Raw genomic sequence first — 17817 nt, 5'->3', positions numbered from 1 at the left:
AAACTAAATAACATAATGATGTGATTTAAGCAAATAAAAATAACAAAAAATTAGCTCTGTCAATGTATTCTCAGCAGCATTGGGCCCTATAGAAGTTATTCTTGTCTGTTAATATTTCAAGGAAATATGGACAGATTGTAAGTTGTTCATGATAGTGAGCATCTCTTTTGCTTGTTTTGAACCCCATTACCTATTATCAGAATATCAGTAGTCCTACACATCAGCTCTGTTGTTTCCTGTGGCACCATGACAAAAAAAGAGAACAAAATAGCCTTGTAGCTGACTATCAAAATTCAAAGACACAAGGACAATAAAAAAAAAACTTTCAAGGATCTTATATTAAGTCCACGACATTCGTTCCAAGTTGAGAAGTTGCATTCCTGTGTACTTAGGAAATAGGATTACAGACATCTAATAACAACTCTAAGTTTCCATCCTCCTAAACAGAAGAAAATTGCAAGGTAACTCTCGTTAACTACCCCTATATGACACTTTACACTTACCCTTTGTATGCTGTCTAACACCTTCAGTTTGTCTGACCATGGCATTCTCGCAGCAATTGCAGTAATGGTTCGGTTCTCTGCTTGTCCAAGTTTCCTTAAGCTTTACACGAAGTTTGGATAGCGAGCTGAGGAATGTCACTCATCTTCATCAAAGTCCAAAAGAAAATCTGTTAAGTTCTCTGAATCATCTACGGCCTCTTCCAATGACATGGGACCTTCCTTCTTTTTTTCCTGAATAAAAAAACAAAGCAAGAGGCAGGAAGGCAATCTGTATTTAGTTGTCTCACTTGGATATAATGAAGAAAACAACCAATAAACTCCTCGCATTCACACAAGATAGATATAACCATATCTGAAATACCAAATCTCTTTAAGATCCGGTGCTTCTTTTCATTTTAAAGCAGTTACAAAAAGAATCCTAGGGTGTACCTGGTAAAAATAGTACAAGATGCATTTTTTTTATCTTTTTTGTTTTTTTGTTTTCATGTTATTGAGTAAAAAATCATTTAGATACTATTCCATAGGCAATGCCAATGTTCTATTAATTTGGATAGGGATACAGAAGTGTTAGGTGGGTAATCGAGCATAGAGATTATGTATTTTCCCATTTGCTCTAAAGACAGTTTGGATTCTGTTTGTGGCCATAGGTAGATTAGCAAGAGTGGAATAATTTAGACAGCCCACAATTTAAGTTTAATATGCATGTTTAAAGTCTTCTGGGTAATAGTTAACAAAAATATTCACTGAACTCAGAAATCATCTTTGATTTCCAACCTGGTTGAATCCATAAGAACTCCGCCAACTTTGTTGCTGATTAACTCAGTGCTGTGTTGGCTAAGTACAGTTGGTGATGATGTTGGTGTGGATGATCCCGTCCTTCTATTGATGTTCATAAGGGTGTTACATTTTGTACTCAAAATCCTATCTCTTAACTCTGTTTCATACTGTTTGTCGTCTTCCTCCCGTTGTGCATTTGCAACTTCTTTGTCTACTGTTTCTTTGCCTTCCAAGTGTCTTAGATTCTCTTGCCCACTCTCAATGGAAGTAAGCAGTGTGTGAAAAAAAAAAATGAAGGCCTCGGAAAAAAAATCGTAGATGGGATCTATAGACATACCTAGAGGAAAGAGGTGTGTTGGGTGTAAATAGGTCTATACCATGAAGTATAAAGCAGATAACTCCATAAAGAGATACAAGACATGCCTGGTTGCTAAGAGTTTTAAGCAGACATGGGATTGATTCCTAGGAGATATTTGCGTTGGTTGCAAAAATGAACACAATTTGAGCCATTTTCACCCTCGAAAGAAATTTATCATGACAGTGAAAGTATGCAAGTTAAATAAAGCTCTTTATATGTTGAAACAGTCCCCACGGGCTTGATTTGATACATTTTAGTAGAGCTCTTAAGAGAGTTGGGTGCATATAGAACCAAGCTGACCACAGATTGTTTATCAAGCAAAGCTTAAAAAAATCACTGATCTTATCATATATGTGAATGATATAGTAGTCACGAATCACGATAAATTGCAATGATGAAGTGCAGCAATTAAAAAGGTATCTGGAAACATAATTTGAGGTAAGAAGAATTTTCTTGGAATCAAGGCAAATCAATCTATAAAGGGGTTTTTCTATCTCTCAGAGGAAGTATATTATTAATCTATTGGTTACACAAGCATGCTTGAGTCTAAGTTGGTTGACACTCCTATAGAATTAGTAATGTCCCTAAGTAGATGGGGCATATCAGCTTAAGTTACTGATCAGTGGACGTTTTGTGATTTTTGAAAGTAAGAGGATATTTAATAAAGCTTTTGGGTTTTCATGGGTTGCATTGGCCAATGCTGTTTCCTTTTTCCCACCTCTTATCACCTTCCCTTCCTTCCTCCCCTTCTACACGAACATAAACCCTAATTTACTCCCATGCCACTATAACTGTTGTAGTAAACAAAAGAATAGATGGGGCATATCAGCTTAAGTCACTGATCAGTGGAAGTTTTGTGATTTTTAAAAGTATGGCGATATTTAATAAAGCTTTTGGGTTTTCAAGGGGTTGCATTGGCCCATACTGTTTCCTTTTTCCCACTTCTTATCACCTTCCCTTCCTTCCTCCCCTTCTACACGAACATAAACCCTAATTTATTTTCATGCCACTACAACTGTTGTAGTAAACAAAAGAACAAAAAGTGATTTATTAGGATGCAGAATCACCTTTTTATTTTGGAGCTGAGGTGTACTTTTCAGAACACTCCAATTGCGTGTAATTTTCTCAACGTCATCCTCTCCTTCAACATCACTATCCTCTCCTTCATCCTATTGCAACCAAATGTGGCACAGGAAAGTATGGGATTAACATTCAGTAACTGGCCATGAAGCCTGAACACTTTTATAATTATGTAACACAAGCAAAAAAAAAAACAGAAGTAAGAGAAATAGAATCACAAATAATGAACGCTTTTAAAACAGATGAGTGCATATAACTCACATCATTTTCTCCTATATCAACAGCTTGTGCCATGGCTTCATCCATATCAGTGATCTGCTTTAGTAGTTATAAAAGTAACACATATTAGTTAACAGAAAAAATGTTATGGAAGAATAATGTAAGAAGTTTAAGTGTACTTTTAGAGCCTACTTGCATCAGTAATAAAAAAAAGTTTTAAAATAATCAGGAAGCATATGTGTCTGATTTTCCAAGACGAGAACTGTTCAATTATTCCGAAAATATGTTCAAAACACAGTGAATGGAAAATTTAAGGGCTTCTTGTGCAATTTAACCGGATTGGGGATACAATTTGTGCATAAACTTTCAACCTACTTGCAGCCAGAACCAACTATATTGCATGTTTTACACACAAGTTGCATCCAAATCCAATTAGATTGCACATCCAAACTAGGCCTTAACTTCTATATCGCATATTCTTAAGGGTCCAAATTTATCACTGCATTACCTCAAGCTCTTCAGTCTTTTCTTTTGCCAGAATTTTCTCAAGCTCCTCCCTTGATATGACTTTCCCATGCTGAAATGTGGCAATTTAGTAAGCATACACAAAATAATTCATGAAAAATTTTGGAAGTTTAGTTTGAGCATGAAAAATTAATTATCGTAGGGAGACAGCAATGCAAGGATTTATAGGTATAACTTCAATGAATTGAAGCAACGTTCTGAAATTCAAATAGGACAAATAAAATCATAAGGGTACCAGATGGAACTGAATTGTATAACTGGATTTCAGATCAATCAACTAGTTTCTAACAGTTCACATTAATTTTTTCCCAGTTGATAAAATTGCAGGACATTTCTATGAAAGTAATGATCTATATAGAGCATCCAAACAAATCAGACAAGAGACAGAAGCTGGTTTATGCTGTCACTCACAATACCATCTCATTGTCCTTAAATTCATAAAAAAAAAAAAAAAAAGAGCTAACGCTAAACAGGATAAAAATTTCAAATCACAAGAGCATCATGAAAAGCTCCAGGTGTAGCCAGCTTGTCAGTGAACTCACTCGCTGAGCAACGGATATGAATAAAATCAATATTTTTCTCCTATGTTATGTCTCGAATGTGCATGATCAGGTTAGTGATCTCCATAGGCCAGTAGAGTTTCTAAGGGCCCAAGAAATGACAAAAGCCAAGTCACCTTCCATCTGAAACATGTTTCCTTTAGTTGTCGATAGGATATTCAAACCTCCCATAAGTGCCTTTAGCTCGGCTTCATTAGAATCTGCAACACAGTTTCTAATAGGGGTGCAACTTGGGTCGAGTTCAACCCGAACCCGATCGGTTCAACCCGATTTTGGCTCAGGTTGGGTTGGCATTTCCTTGGGTTGGGTTGTGTTAGGGTTGGGAAAGGCCAACCCGACCCGACCCGGACCCTAACCCGACCTCCATCCTCTAATTTTATCTTGATTTTCTTTCAGTTATGTTTTTTTCTTGTATTTTTTGTGTGGCCCTATAGACTCGACCCGACCCGGCTTCAGGTTAGATGGGTTGGGTTAGGGTTGAGAGACTTAGAGGTGGGTTGGGTTAGGGTTGACCATCCTTGACCCGAGGCTAGGGTTGGGTCGGGTTTGGGTTGAGGAAATGCTATCTCGAGTTGGGCTAGGGTTGGCCTCAACCCGAATTGAGTTGCACCACTAGTTTCTAACCATGCCACCAATACCAGCCGGTTCATGATTGCCTTTAGAGCTCCCATAAAAGTCAAGTTTGAGTGTGAGGCGGCAGAGGAGACCAACTCAGGCAGGGTTCACTTGCAGGGCTCGCTTTTGATCCTTTATCATCGACAACTTCATACTAACAACGAAGAGTATCGATGGCATAAATAGGCCAATTTTGATGCTCCGGTATCACCCACTTCACAACGTCTGATTTTTACCAAGACGAGCTTGTCTACCTTTGTTTCAGTTTCTTCAAAAATATTACATTTGTTCCATAGTCTCCAAGCAATAGCGAAGAAAGTTGAGTTCCATATAAATCTACCTTTTATTCCGAATTTACTGAATTTCCAATTGTTGATCAAGTTAGATCAATAATTAGGGAACGCCCAGTCCATACCAAAGCATCTAAGGATGCTACACCACACCTTATGGGCATACTCACAATGAATGAAGAGGTGGCTGGCCATTTCTTCACTTTGCTTACACATAATATATCTGCTCAGCATTCTGAAATGTTTTCTCTTCAGGATGTCAACAGTGTTATGCAATCAGAAATCAGTGTCACTCCATACAAAAGTAACCACCCGAAGTGTCACACAACAGATCTCCAATCCATTCTTCTAGAATGGGGGGTTAAATATTTTGTACTACGAAATCTGGAAAGACTTCATCGAAAAGCTGCCATTTTACTCCCATATTCAGCATCTTTTATCAGGTTAGGAAGCCCGTAAATATGATCCAACCTAGAAATAAGCTCAAGAAAGCACTGGTCTTCCTGGTCATTGAAAAACAGCGGATGTTCCAATTCCATTCAACCTAACCTTGTTATTAACTCACTTAGGCCCTGTTCGTTTGGGATTATGACAGCCGATGGTGAGCCCCTATCCCAATTATTGGACTCAAATTACATTCATTTTGAGTCCAATAATCAGTTTGAGAGATCACCTTCAGTTATCATAATCCCAAACGAACAGGGCCTTAATGATTTCTGTTACTTTGCAGTATTTTTTTCCTATAAATCAAATGTATAAAAGGGCACTTGTCGCAAAGAGGAACATTTCCCAGCCAACAGTCCCTTCACAAAAATTAATAAAATTAATAGAAATACCATGGCCAATAGAAAGTCTAGTAGCACTATAGAAATCCTCCACAACCTAGTTGATCAAGCGCCAAGCAGCAGATCATCTTACAGTAGTTAAGCTTTTAGTGGTCCATGGGGAGATGTGAATGTGAGTGCTAAACTTCTCTTGAACAAGCTTATATCAAAGAGTATATGATTCCTCTCCGTATCTCCAGAGCCATTTGAGGAGAAGGGAGCAGTTTCTTCCATGAATACTGCCAAAGTACCAATGCCAAATCTGCATACTTTTTTGGTCTGCTAACACCCTCCCAATTTATCAAATGGTTATGGTTTTTTATAGTTTCCCTTCCATCTGAAAGGAAGTCCAGCTGAATTCATTGTTCCTTGAAATAAGGGAAGGGATCTTAAATAAAGACATAATAAATTGGAAGATCATCCCAAGCAGATTCCCCCCCCGCCCAACACACACACACACACACACACACACACACACACACACAAAAGAAGAAGAATCCCTAAAGACATAGTTTTTCTTCCATGAAGATAGTTTCCTTTCAATTCTATCAACAAACACCGACCACGGGGAATTAGAGGGGACCCAATCCCTAAAGCAAGACCAAAGCAAGTAATCGGGAGGGTATCCATCTTGCAACCAAATACCATGGCCATACCAAACAATCTAGAATTTTCCACATTAATGCATATGAGAGAACTTTTCGATAGGTTGAACATCATCACTGAAACAGCCTTAAACAATCTTAAAATAGCTATAATATTGATGGGATCCTGCAATTTGTTGTTAGCAAAAATAATAAGATCATTAGCATATTGGCAAAAGGATAAAGAGGATGGTTAGCATTGATTTTCACCCTACCAAAATGCCTTTCGACTCTGCCTTAGGGCACTAAGCTTAAAACTTCCCCCACAATTAAAAAGGGAAGACGAGAGAGTGGGTCTCCTCTTGCTAAGGCTTCTGCTCCTCTTGAAGTAAACCTACATAGAGCCATTGATTGGCAACGATGGGCAAGGAGAAGGAAGCAACCGAGATACACTCACACGACTCAATAGCATTATTCATGGTCAGAAACTAGAATGGCTCTCAAGCCAATTGTATAGTTGTATGTAATGGAAAACTTGTATTGTTTGGTACTTCAAAGCATGATTACCAATTTACCACTCACAGATACCTGATTTTCTTGCTTGTACCATATGTTTATGCATCTAGTTAACGATTGTATTATTGTAACATGAGACAACTCTGGCATCATTTTCCTACATTTGTTTCATAGTTTGGAAACTACGCTTCAGTGTAGTCTACCAAATACTAGGGTACTGTAAACTTCGTGAAAGTAGCCCGTGTATTATAGTACTCTAAAGCTATGATACTCATACAGTTTAACAAATACCAAGGTATGGTAAACCATGTGAAAGTAGCCCGTGTATTATAGTACTCTAAAGCTATGATACTCATATACTAGTCAAGGCTCAAAATATTTTGTCGAACATAATACAATACCAATACTCACACCAAATACTTCATGGATACTTATGTTGGTCAAAATAATTATTACGTTTCTAACATATCAACCTCTTCGAATTAACTATCATGCTTTTTGCTTGCTAGTGTTGCATATTTGCAATTACAATTTTGAGTGCGTGAGTCTTATAGATGCTATTTTAAATCTATTATTAAGTCCACCTTCTAAGTTAAATCTAGTTAATTATTGTGGCATTTTGATTTTGCATGTCTTCTGTCTTATCAAATGGTGTAGGGATACCCATACTTGTACCAGCGTCCTATATTTTAAAATGTCGAGTCGCGTCGTCGTTCCCATGTCTGTGTTCGTATTTATAATCGTAAATGTATCTTGGTATAAGATAAATAAAAAGGGAGCAAAAGCCTTATATCAAACCATTTAATCAATTTTGTCCGTCCAGAAAGGCCAAATTATCTTGTGCAGAATTACTTAGAACAACAAAACAATAAATATAGGAGCAACATTTATCTCACATGCTTCCTACTTGGTAGGCATTGACCATATGAACTGAATGCGAGATTAGAGAAAGAAAATGCTGCAAGGTTTTGAAGGTAATAATATTAGTATCAACCTCCATAAGATAAGACAGCATGTTGGGTGTTGGCTCGTGAAAATCAGGACCCCTATAGTCAATCACTTCCTTTGGATCTTGAATGTAGTTCACAGTAGGGTAAACTGGATCTCCACCCCAAACTGCAAAAGATCATTTGAGTACTTATACCACGGCTTGCATTCAAACAATGAAGGTGCATAGACAAGCAACTAGCTAGAGGTGGTCAACAAGCACAAGAAAAAGTAAACAGAAACCTCATTTAGAAAATACAAATTCCTGTTAAATGGTTCATGAAGTGAAATAAAACATTTTACAGTTGAACTCAGGTTAAACCAAAAGGATATTTATGGCTGCCACAATGAAAATATACAAAAGATAGAAGGATAAGTCGACAATTACAGGTCAATTAAACAGACACAACTATCCATGGAAAAAATAAAAGGTTAGAAAGAAAAAGGCATAATCAGTACCCTGAGGCAGTTATTAAAATTGTATATACTACAACCAATAAAAATAAATCAAACACCAACCAAATCCAAACCTCACATAAAGACTCCTCAAATCACACCTTTTCTAGAGTGATTTGTACTCCGTATGTAACTAGGAATCAGCAAATCGTAGATGCATTAACTAAGGGTTTCATCAAGAGTAGACATGAGGAAATTATAAGCAAGTTGGGCAAGAGTGACATTTACTCACCAGTTTGATGGGGCAGTATTGAGATATTTTTATGTAATCAGCCCATTACTTAGTCCTCTATGTCCATGACAGTTTCATCATAATCAATAGCAAAGATGGAACCAGAAACATCGTAGAGGGGTCACACAAGGGTTTGGAATTAAAGACGTTCAGGTTCTTCGGTATTTCTAGTACATTGAAGCAGAGCAATCAGAAAAAATCTTAAGCTTTGCTCAGAAAGTACAAGAAAACCTGGTCAAACAATTCAAATGCGAACTCATTCCTACACCTGTTTCAGTTGATAAATGATTAAGAGCTGATGAAGGATCACTACATAAGATTCATCCAACTATAAGAATATTATTATAGAGCTATAGTATCTTAGCTTCACCACATCAAACAAAACATTTGCCATATATCATGTTTTAGTTTATGCGTCATCCTAGAACATCTCACTCAGAAGTTGCCAGAAGGATCCTTAGGTACTTTAAAGACATTATTTGTGGTGAAGTAGTCTATAAGATAGGCTTTCACTATGAAATGTTGTTACACAGAAACTATTGCAATGGATATCCAAAAAACCTACACATGAAGCAAAACATTTTACATAGATCAAGTTTGGAAGTTTATGCATCATCCTAGAACATCTCACTCAGACATTCTCAAATAGATCCTTAGGTACTAATTTGAACAACAAAATGCTGTTATACAGACAAATTTGTGCTGGATATCCAAAAACACAGAAGATCTACTTCAGGAGCACTACATGTATCCAGGAGACAATCCAATAGGGGATATGGCACTCTAGTTGTAGAGCTTGCAGAAGCAGCACAGGCTACATCTTGACTGTAGAGCTTGTCTGTCTGGATCATTTCCATCAATGAATGGTTCAATCTAAATGATCACCAATAAAGGGGTTTCTGATTAAAATCAGTGTTTATAAAAGCGAATGCGGCGCGGAACGTGGCCGAAGAAAATCCTAGTCGACTCGGCATGGCGCAGTCAAGTACTCGGATGACACGATAATAATTTGGAAGAGTAAAAGGAGTTTCTATTGACTTTGTAAGGCAAAACGCAGATCGCAGCCAAGCTAAAAGGGAGTCGACTCGGGAGAGTGCACGATGACGCGGGGGGAGTTTTAAATCTATGATTAGAATCTTTATCTATGTAGACTTCCATTTCCAAGCATTTTGAAAAGGCAAAACTTCTGGTTACATTTAGACAATAGTTTATACATGTTGTTTATTGGAGTCGAAAACTGCCAATGGTTCACGCATCTGTATATATTACATTTAGACAACAGTTTATACATGTTGTTTATCCACATGTTCTTTGTATAAGAAAAAAGCTATTGCTTTCACACACAGGCCAAAGATTTGGTAGAGTTATTAATGAAAATCAAATGTGAAAATGCTGTGGTGGGGACTCATCCACATTTTCTGGATACTGTGAACACCAGATACCAAGTTACAGAATAAAATACCATCCATCAAGTAACAGACATGATATGTTAAGCACTCAATTTATATTAATACCTAATACCAGGACAAATGGTAAAAAAAGGATGTCTACAAAAAAAATTCTTAGCTTTTCTTGGAGATTCATACTTTCCTTTATTTGATCTTCTCGCATTCGCATGGCCAAAGGATCCCGCCGAATGCGGACATCAGTGCCCATCATGATGCGGAACTCTGCAGCAGTTTGGTGCTGGAACATTGTGATGAGTTGGGTGTTCTCATCTTCACCAGTCTTTTCAAAATGTTCTCGCACAGCTTCACGCGATGTGGGACCCTTCCATGCTTTAACCCATTCTGAATAGTATGCTATTGGACCTATTTTTTCCAGTCTCTGTTGTTCAGCTTGTAGCCTGAATATATTGCAAATAAACCATCATCACACTACAATTTCATCTAAAATACTACAGTGCAATGTCTTCTAACAGCACCCGTCCTAATATATTAATTCCTATAGTAGACACAGCTTCTGAGTTGCAAGCAAAATTGTGAAGACAGATATCAGGAAGAAGGGATCCAAGAATTTGGAAAAAAGACCTCTTAGGAAATAACACATTATCATCATTCAGGAAAAAAAAGGAAATAACACATTTATTTTCGATCATTGTCAAGAAATGTGATTCTCAGTTTGAAAATTTTCAGGAACAACAACCATCCAAAGTCTAAATTGTCCACTTTGACATCAAACAAATATCCCATAAGAAATGCTCCTTTTAATGAAAATGAGAAATGATCCTACAGTTATGACAATGGTAATTAGCACTGCAAACAAGAAGATTAACAACCTGAACTTGGTATTATTCTTCGGCAACCACAAAAGTTCTATATGCAATGAGAAAAATACAGGCTTAGACTCAACCTATCGTTCAATCTCTGCCTTTCTAAAAATTCTGCCATTGACCCTTCACCTGATGATCTCCCTATTGCAGTTTGAAAAGGTATACGGCCTTGCAGTTAACATCCAATTGCGAACTTTGTTTCTGTAGAACACCGAGAGATCTTCTATCTCTCAAAATAGAATAAAAAAGGATGTGCATGAAACATCAAGAAGAGATGCAGGAAACACAATCGCACAATCAAGAACACAAGACTATATGGTTCAGCAGGGTGCCTACATCCACGGGAGAAGAGTTTCACTATTTCGGTTCAAGGTTACAAAACTCCCCTTCCTTTCTCTCGGCTAAGAAAAAAAAAACTCACACCCCCCGTAACCTTGTATCAATGGCTTATATATCAATGCCACTATATCAAGAAAATTACCAAAAATACCCTTCAGCACAAAACAAAATTAAATTAAATTACCAAAAGGCTCAACTCTCGTGTGTGTCACACGCATTAGACTGTACTAGGCATCTGCACAACAGTTTCTTATGTTTTCTTGACATCTACATAAAATGTGTGTTGCATGTCTTTCTTCTACTAGATTTTGATTTTGGAATGTGTTTCGACCGTGACGGAAATGAAAACATGTTGGTTCTAGATGGAAGTTTTAGTAGAAATCTTATGAAATCATGAAAATGCATGGAAATATATGAAATGGTGAACATTGAGATAAAATTTCAAAAGGTGCTATTATAATCACTAATATATACTCAAAAACCATCACATAGGCAAAAAAGCACCATGATAATTAATCAACAGTGAACAATTAGTTACATGCATTGCCGCGTATGTCATAATTTAGTACATACCACATTTCAAATGTAATTTATATAAATATTTATACATAATGCATGCACCCATTCCGCATGCAATTCTATAAATATAGTTATGTAACACATACTAATATAGTGGAATGAAGGTGGTCACACTCGGGTCCAATTGGGTCAGCAGATTCGAATGAAGAGTGGCCAGGGCAAGTATGGAGATTTTTGAATTTCCTCCCCCTTGAGGATCACTCTTGTAATTCTTTTTCCATTCCATGTGCATAGACCATCTCGGTCACCGGGTTTTCACCTTCCTTTCTTTTAATAATACTCTCTACAATTACCATTCAGAAAAATGCATACTAATATAGTATACCACTAATACACTAAACAACAAAGAAAGATTTTTTTTTGTCTTTTTTTAAATGTTTTTTAACATTTTATAAAAAATATAAATAAAGATAGAAAATAGCGAGAAAATACAACATAAATTTTCTGTATAATAGGACATGTCCAAATCTGCACGTGCCTCTATATTGTTAGCTATGATCTTATAATTTTTTAATAAAATACAAAAAACAATTACAACATTATAAAGGGAAATGATATCAGCACTGCAGTGTTTTGATATTTCCGCGGAAGTTTCTTGTGTTTTAGTATTTAAAGGGCTTGAGAGACTTTTTGGGAACTGTAATGACCTTTTGACATCGTCTCCTTGGAGCGTTTCTAATATCTCTAAAGAGTAAAAGAAACCTAAATTACAAAGTCTAGGACTCAGGTTCGGTGCAAAGCATGACAGCCACTCAAGGAAGAGATATTTCAACTGACACATTCTTCAGTAGTGATGGACATCTTTTAAATGTAAAGGGTATATAACCAAATACACATACACCAAATCAGCATCCTTAAAGTATCACATGTTTCAACTTCCAACTGAATATATATATGAAAGGGCATAAGGACAACAGAACAGGCATCAAATCGGCCTCCCCTCCCTCCTCTCTCTGACAAACATGCAAAACCAGATAGTAAGTAGGGGCTTCAAAGCCAACATCACTGTACAAAAAAACTTCAGAAGTCTGTTACCTTTCCTCTTTGAATAGATGGCGTCTTGCCCTTAGAAGAGCAGTCTCAGTTTGTGTTGGATGGTCTCCATAAAGCTTTATCTGCCCAGTTTCTGCCATAGCCTTTGCAAACACCTACAAGCATCTTCAGTAAGATCATTTGTTGGATTTTCCTATGCAAATTCGATTGTGTTAAATCAATATTTAAAAACTTGGATTCGAACTAGAACTCGGCTATGGTAAAAAGGAGTTTGACTTGAGCGACTCAACGATCGGTGCAGACAACTTTCATTGACTCAGGCTGAGTAAAGGGGGGTTTTGATTGACTTAGTAGGGTGAAACTTGGACAATGGGGAGTGTTTAAACAGTGAACTAAATTACTGCATTATCTGCTATCACTATCCTGCACAATTATCATGAATCCAAATGATGTAGGACCGGGAAGAGAAATAGAAGAAAGGGGAGAAAAAGAGAAGAAGAGAGAGAAGAATAAGGAGAGAAGAGGAGAGAAAAAATAGACGATAAAGAGGGGAACGAGGAAGAAGAAGAAATCTGGGGGAGAATAGGAGAAAAGGAGAAATAGAGGAAGGAGAAGAACCTGTAGAGGGGAGAAGCCAATCAATCATTATTAATCATCCAAACTTAAAATCTCTAGTACATGAGGCCTATTTATAGGCAACTGGAATAAAATTCCGTAGAAATTAAATAAAAGCCCTAAATCTAAATAACAAGGAAAATAAAATCCTAGAAACTAAATAACAAGTAAATAATAATCCTATAAACTAAATAACATGGAAATAAATCCTAATGGGCAAATATGCCACTTATTGGCCTACTATCTGCATCACCTAACATCTTTGGAAACAGGACAAAATACCAAATTCTCATTGAATTAAGATGGAGGGATAAATTCATTAAATATTTAAGACGAAAAAGATGATAAAGATTTCCTTACAAGGCGTAACACATTCACAAAGTATAACCTATATCATGTCAGAATAATAAAAGATCTGGCTCAATTACTTCTTCAATAAATTCTCTCTTGTCCAACTCACCGTTTCAACATCCGGACGCCTTCTTTGCCACCTAGACCACTGTTCCTTTTCTGGTTTTCTCCAGTTCCACCACAGCTCTTCACTCGAAAGAGGTTCCTCTATTGGCTTCTTCACGTCAGGATCAATAAAGGGATGAGGACGTCCTAATTTTTTGTCCAATTCATAAGGTGTGAAGCTTTCTTTCTCCGGCTCGCTCTGATAAACCACATATTCTGTGGACAGGTCTTTAGGCTCCTCGGAGACATCATCAGAAGTTTCAAGGGAAGACAAATCTGTTGAAACAACAATTTGTTCTGAAGAACCTGAGGCAGCTACACGTTCTTTGTACTTCTTCCTTCTGCTACCGGGTTTTTTGCCATATGAAGGCTCCCCTTCTGACTTACCAATTGGTTCAGGAGCCCTAGCCGCCCTCACTCGGCTTGTTGTACCTTCAGGCCAGTACTCTTGCCCAGGTATACTTGCACGAGCACCCGAGGCTGGTTCAAGCTGCCCAGATGTTGAATCCATATAACTATCATATGGGGGGCGCTCAACAGACATACGCTTAACATGTTCATCCTTCTTTGCACACTTTATACAAGTGAGAAAACTAGCCCTGCTTTCAAATGAGTAACTGTTCACACCAACAATAATTTGCACCTTCCTTGAAGGAAATGAACCTATAAACGGCATCTGGGCATTTTCAAGAAAAAAATATTATGTGATCAGTTATATTTAATAATTAACGAATAGTTCAAGTACTAAACATTTAAGTAAAGGACGTAGAAACCAACAGAAATCCAGTAATGGTCCCATGATTGAAAGTGGTCAAAACAGCATGAAAATTACAGAAACAAGTTCAGTAACATTAAGACAGAACCTAGTTGCAATGGTAATCAACCCCACATATCACAGACTAAAATGTTGGAGCACATGCATCAGGAAGCAGTCCAAAATTTACTTCCAATAAGTAGAAGAGCAATAGTTGTATAATATACCTCCGCCTACAAGAAGAAGAGATAATTTAAAGTAGGAGAGTTTCATAATGATTACATAACTTGCAGCGTTAATTACGGCTATCCTTACAAGAAAATGTGGAAGCATTATTTGCAAGGTTATGATCATTAAACAAATGAATGTCAGACGTAATTCTTAGTCTGCATTTAAACTTTTGACGTTGTTCTGGCTTTTTCTTCTGCTGAAGACTTTTATTGTATTATCTTCTTCAGTTGCAGGTGATAATCTAAGAATAACAGTGGAAGAAGCTTGCAATGGAGGGTGGCACCTGGGAGGAGGTTCTCAAGTGCCAGGATAAACAATTGAAGGACCAAGGACTTCTGGGTGTCCCTCCAGTGAGTCATGATGTAATTGCATTGTCAAATTCCAAACGAAAAAAAAAAAAAGAGCATTATGCATGTAAGCCCATGAATGTAATAGAATAAACAAGCTCCAACTGAGGAAAAATATAACAAGCAATGTTTGCTCGTGTGAGTCAAATTATCTGGTTCCTCAGACTCCTCTGTGTTATCCCAAGAGATCTTAAATCCAATCAGATATATTTGTGAAAACTGGTTCAATCTTGTGATACTCCACTCGTAGAAGAGAAGTGGAGAGAGATGAGAGGGAAAGAAGACAGATCGTGGAACAGAGTATTGTACTCTGTTCGTAGGGCTTTCATTACATTACATTAACTTAAATACAATATGATCAAAAGATTGAAATACCCTTAATGAAGGGCGTAAAGACATACATCAGTACCTTTCTTCCCTTACACTCCCCCCTCAAGCTGACTTTTTTCTCCTAAACATGATCAGCTTGGCAACAAGATGCTCATGATATCTGCAGCGATGCCCATTGTTAATATGTCCTCAATTCACTGAGACTTACAAACTTCGTCTTATTCTTTATACATTCCATAGCAGTCACATAAACCATATAAATATTTAACAATCACTCAGCTTCAAGGGAAGCTCAAGGGGCAATCATGATCCTGTGTGTCTGTGTATCTATGCGTGTGGATAGGAGCGTAGGAAAGGATATAATCCAAGCTTTCTTGAATCTCATTGGCTTCAAGGATTTTAATGAAGCAAAGATTTCAGCAATCTTGCAGGTCTTTGAATTTTTAAGGAGAATCTTGAAGGTTGTTAATGCCTCTATGGGTTGTTTCTATGGGTAGAAGGCGAAGTCTAGAGTAACTGCATGGGAAACAAAATCAAGTCAGGGCCAGTGGAGATTGGCAAAATCCATCTTGGATGTTTGGGGCTTATGTCATGAGTTGCCAATAAATAGCATATAAACATTAATAACCATCCAGAATATCAAAATTTTCATGCCAGGCTCATTCACTGGGACTTACAAACTTCATCTTATTCTTGATACATTCCATAGCAGTCACATAAACTAAAGAAAAATTTAACACTCACTCCCTTACAATTAGAAAGTTCCATACTATTAGATGAGCCAGAATTGTTGGGCATTCAGGATTATGCTTTTGCAGTTCTCAAGTTAAACAACAAAGAAAAGGACAATAATTCAAAAAAAAAAAAAAATACTAGCTATGGCCATTCAACTTCAACAAACCTGAAATCGTTGAAAACAAGATTTTCTGGCAACTGACCCATCAGCATAACTACTCAAGACTCTATCTGGAAAAAAACAGAAACCAACATTCTTTTGTTTATGAAACTTATTTCTCAAAGGAGAGAAAGACCCTTACAATATGAGAAATGCATCAAAAGTTACAAAATCACACCTTTATAGAGCCATGTTACAGATAAAGATGCCATTTGTTTTGAGATTATCTTCAACTTAAGTTCTGTGTGTCATTAAACTGAATTCCATTACATAATCTGCAAAGAACCAGAAAGCGGATTAAAGGTCCACATTGAGGCATTACATCAAACAGTTGATATGCATTAATTGCAGAAAACCAACAACTTGAAATTCCTCCTACAAATCGAATGCAGACGAACCCAATTCACGGAAAAATCTAAGACCCTATCGAACAGAGAAACAAAAGGTAAATGATATGGGGGGGAGTTGAGAAGGGGAATTTCAAAAGGTGCGAAAGATACAATGATATGGGAGCTCCAAGGAGATGGTTGTTATGACGATAATGTTCTTTCATTTTTTTTCAGAATGTGTAAAAAGTGTAGTTTATGTTGGGGGTAGCCACGTCTTTTAGCCAGAGGCGCTTCTTGTAACTTGTACTCAGGCTCTGTTATACCTTGGTGAAGCCCATGACTACCACATCCAACCCAAACAACAATATTTTACCTAGCCCAATCGAGGTCAAATCACACAAATCCAATGAGCCTTCACTATGATGGGACCATAGGAGAGGGCGACGATCAGCCTTAACCCTGAAAGGATTGCAAAGAAGGTACTCAGGTCTTAAGAGAGTTAGACATGGGGATAGGGGCTGGATTTTGTAAAGGTGTTGTGTTAGGAACCCGAATGGTTCCTAACTTGAGTGATCTTCTTAGAGGGAAGATTAGCCTCTTGATCCACTCCGATGGAAGGATCAATCCTCCTTTGTGTAAAAATACAATTCTAAGATAATTTCTTCATTCCATTGTAGAAAAGCAAATGAGTGTTTAAATAAAACACATAAGGGATAAACATAGAAAGATCTTAAGATAACAATGGAAATAACTAAAGAAAGACTAATAATCTAAACTTGGCTAGTATCAAAGTTAATTCTAGTTAATCCACACTGCTTGCCTAATCTACCGTACAAGCAACCCAAAAGATCTGACATATCATAAATCCAACTAATTTATTATACTATAGTGGGACCCATCTAGGCACATAACATGTTGGGACCGGTATGCCGTTTGGGTTGGAAGGGTGAAGGCTACGAAGAACAATTTTCCTACGCATTACGAACAGGGACAGTTAGACCTGTCAAAAAGTGACCCAGACCCGCTGGTCCACTCAGCCTGCCCGTAAATTATGGGTCCGGGTCAATAATTAGTGGCCCGTTTAAAAGTGACTTGTGGGTTCACCTAGCCCGTCAAAACTAGGCCGAGCCGGGTAGACCTGCAGGTCCCCG

General features: G+C 37.4%; 1 protein-coding gene across 5 annotated transcripts; it reads right to left on the bottom strand.

The window, feature by feature from the left end:
• Positions 1–315: 315 nt before the first annotated feature.
• On the bottom strand, positions 316–17226 carry PTAC12 (plastid transcriptionally active 12). Of its 5 annotated transcripts, none has more exons than XM_077387694.1 (11): positions 17040–17226; positions 16516–16612; positions 16344–16408; positions 13785–14456; positions 12752–12864; positions 10113–10372; positions 7846–7967; positions 3446–3514; positions 2980–3036; positions 2706–2807; positions 316–734 (listed from the first exon to the last, which is right to left on the bottom strand). In XM_077387694.1, exons 2-11 carry the CDS (start codon positions 16547–16549, stop codon positions 639–641), a joined length of 1590 nt encoding a protein of 529 aa, XP_077243809.1. In that variant the 5' UTR covers positions 16550–16612; positions 17040–17226; the 3' UTR covers positions 316–638. The 5 variants fall into 5 exon arrangements, with proteins under 5 accessions (XP_077243809.1, XP_077243811.1, XP_077243808.1 ...); XM_077387696.1 differs by lacking the exon at positions 17040–17226 and adding an exon at positions 16838–17015 and having other exon boundaries at positions 2980–3033; XM_077387693.1 differs by lacking the exon at positions 17040–17226 and adding an exon at positions 16736–17013.
• Between the last annotated feature and the right edge of the window lie 591 nt (positions 17227–17817).

Source organism: Tasmannia lanceolata, unplaced genomic scaffold, assembly GCF_043159265.1.
Source record: "Tasmannia lanceolata isolate RefF3 unplaced genomic scaffold, GAP_Taslan_0.1 ptg000008l, whole genome shotgun sequence".
In the NCBI taxonomy this organism is placed as follows: domain Eukaryota; kingdom Viridiplantae; phylum Streptophyta; class Magnoliopsida; order Canellales; family Winteraceae; genus Tasmannia; species Tasmannia lanceolata.
This window is presented reverse-complemented; position numbering and strand designations above follow the sequence as displayed.

What these genes read in the sequence shown, in the direction of transcription:
- PTAC12 (XM_077387694.1), bottom strand. Translation starts at nt 16,549, where the DNA reads ATGGCATCTTTATCTGTAACATGGCTCTATAAAG. An exon ending in TGTAACATGGCTCTATAAAG is followed by an intron (nt 16,409 to 16,515) that starts GTGTGATTTTGT and finishes GTTTTTTTCCAG; the next exon opens with ATAGAGTCTTGAGTAGTTAT. An exon ending in AGAAGATCAAATAAAGGAAA is followed by an intron (nt 7,968 to 10,112) that starts GTATGAATCTCC and finishes GATCTTTTGCAG; the next exon opens with TTTGGGGTGGAGATCCAGTT.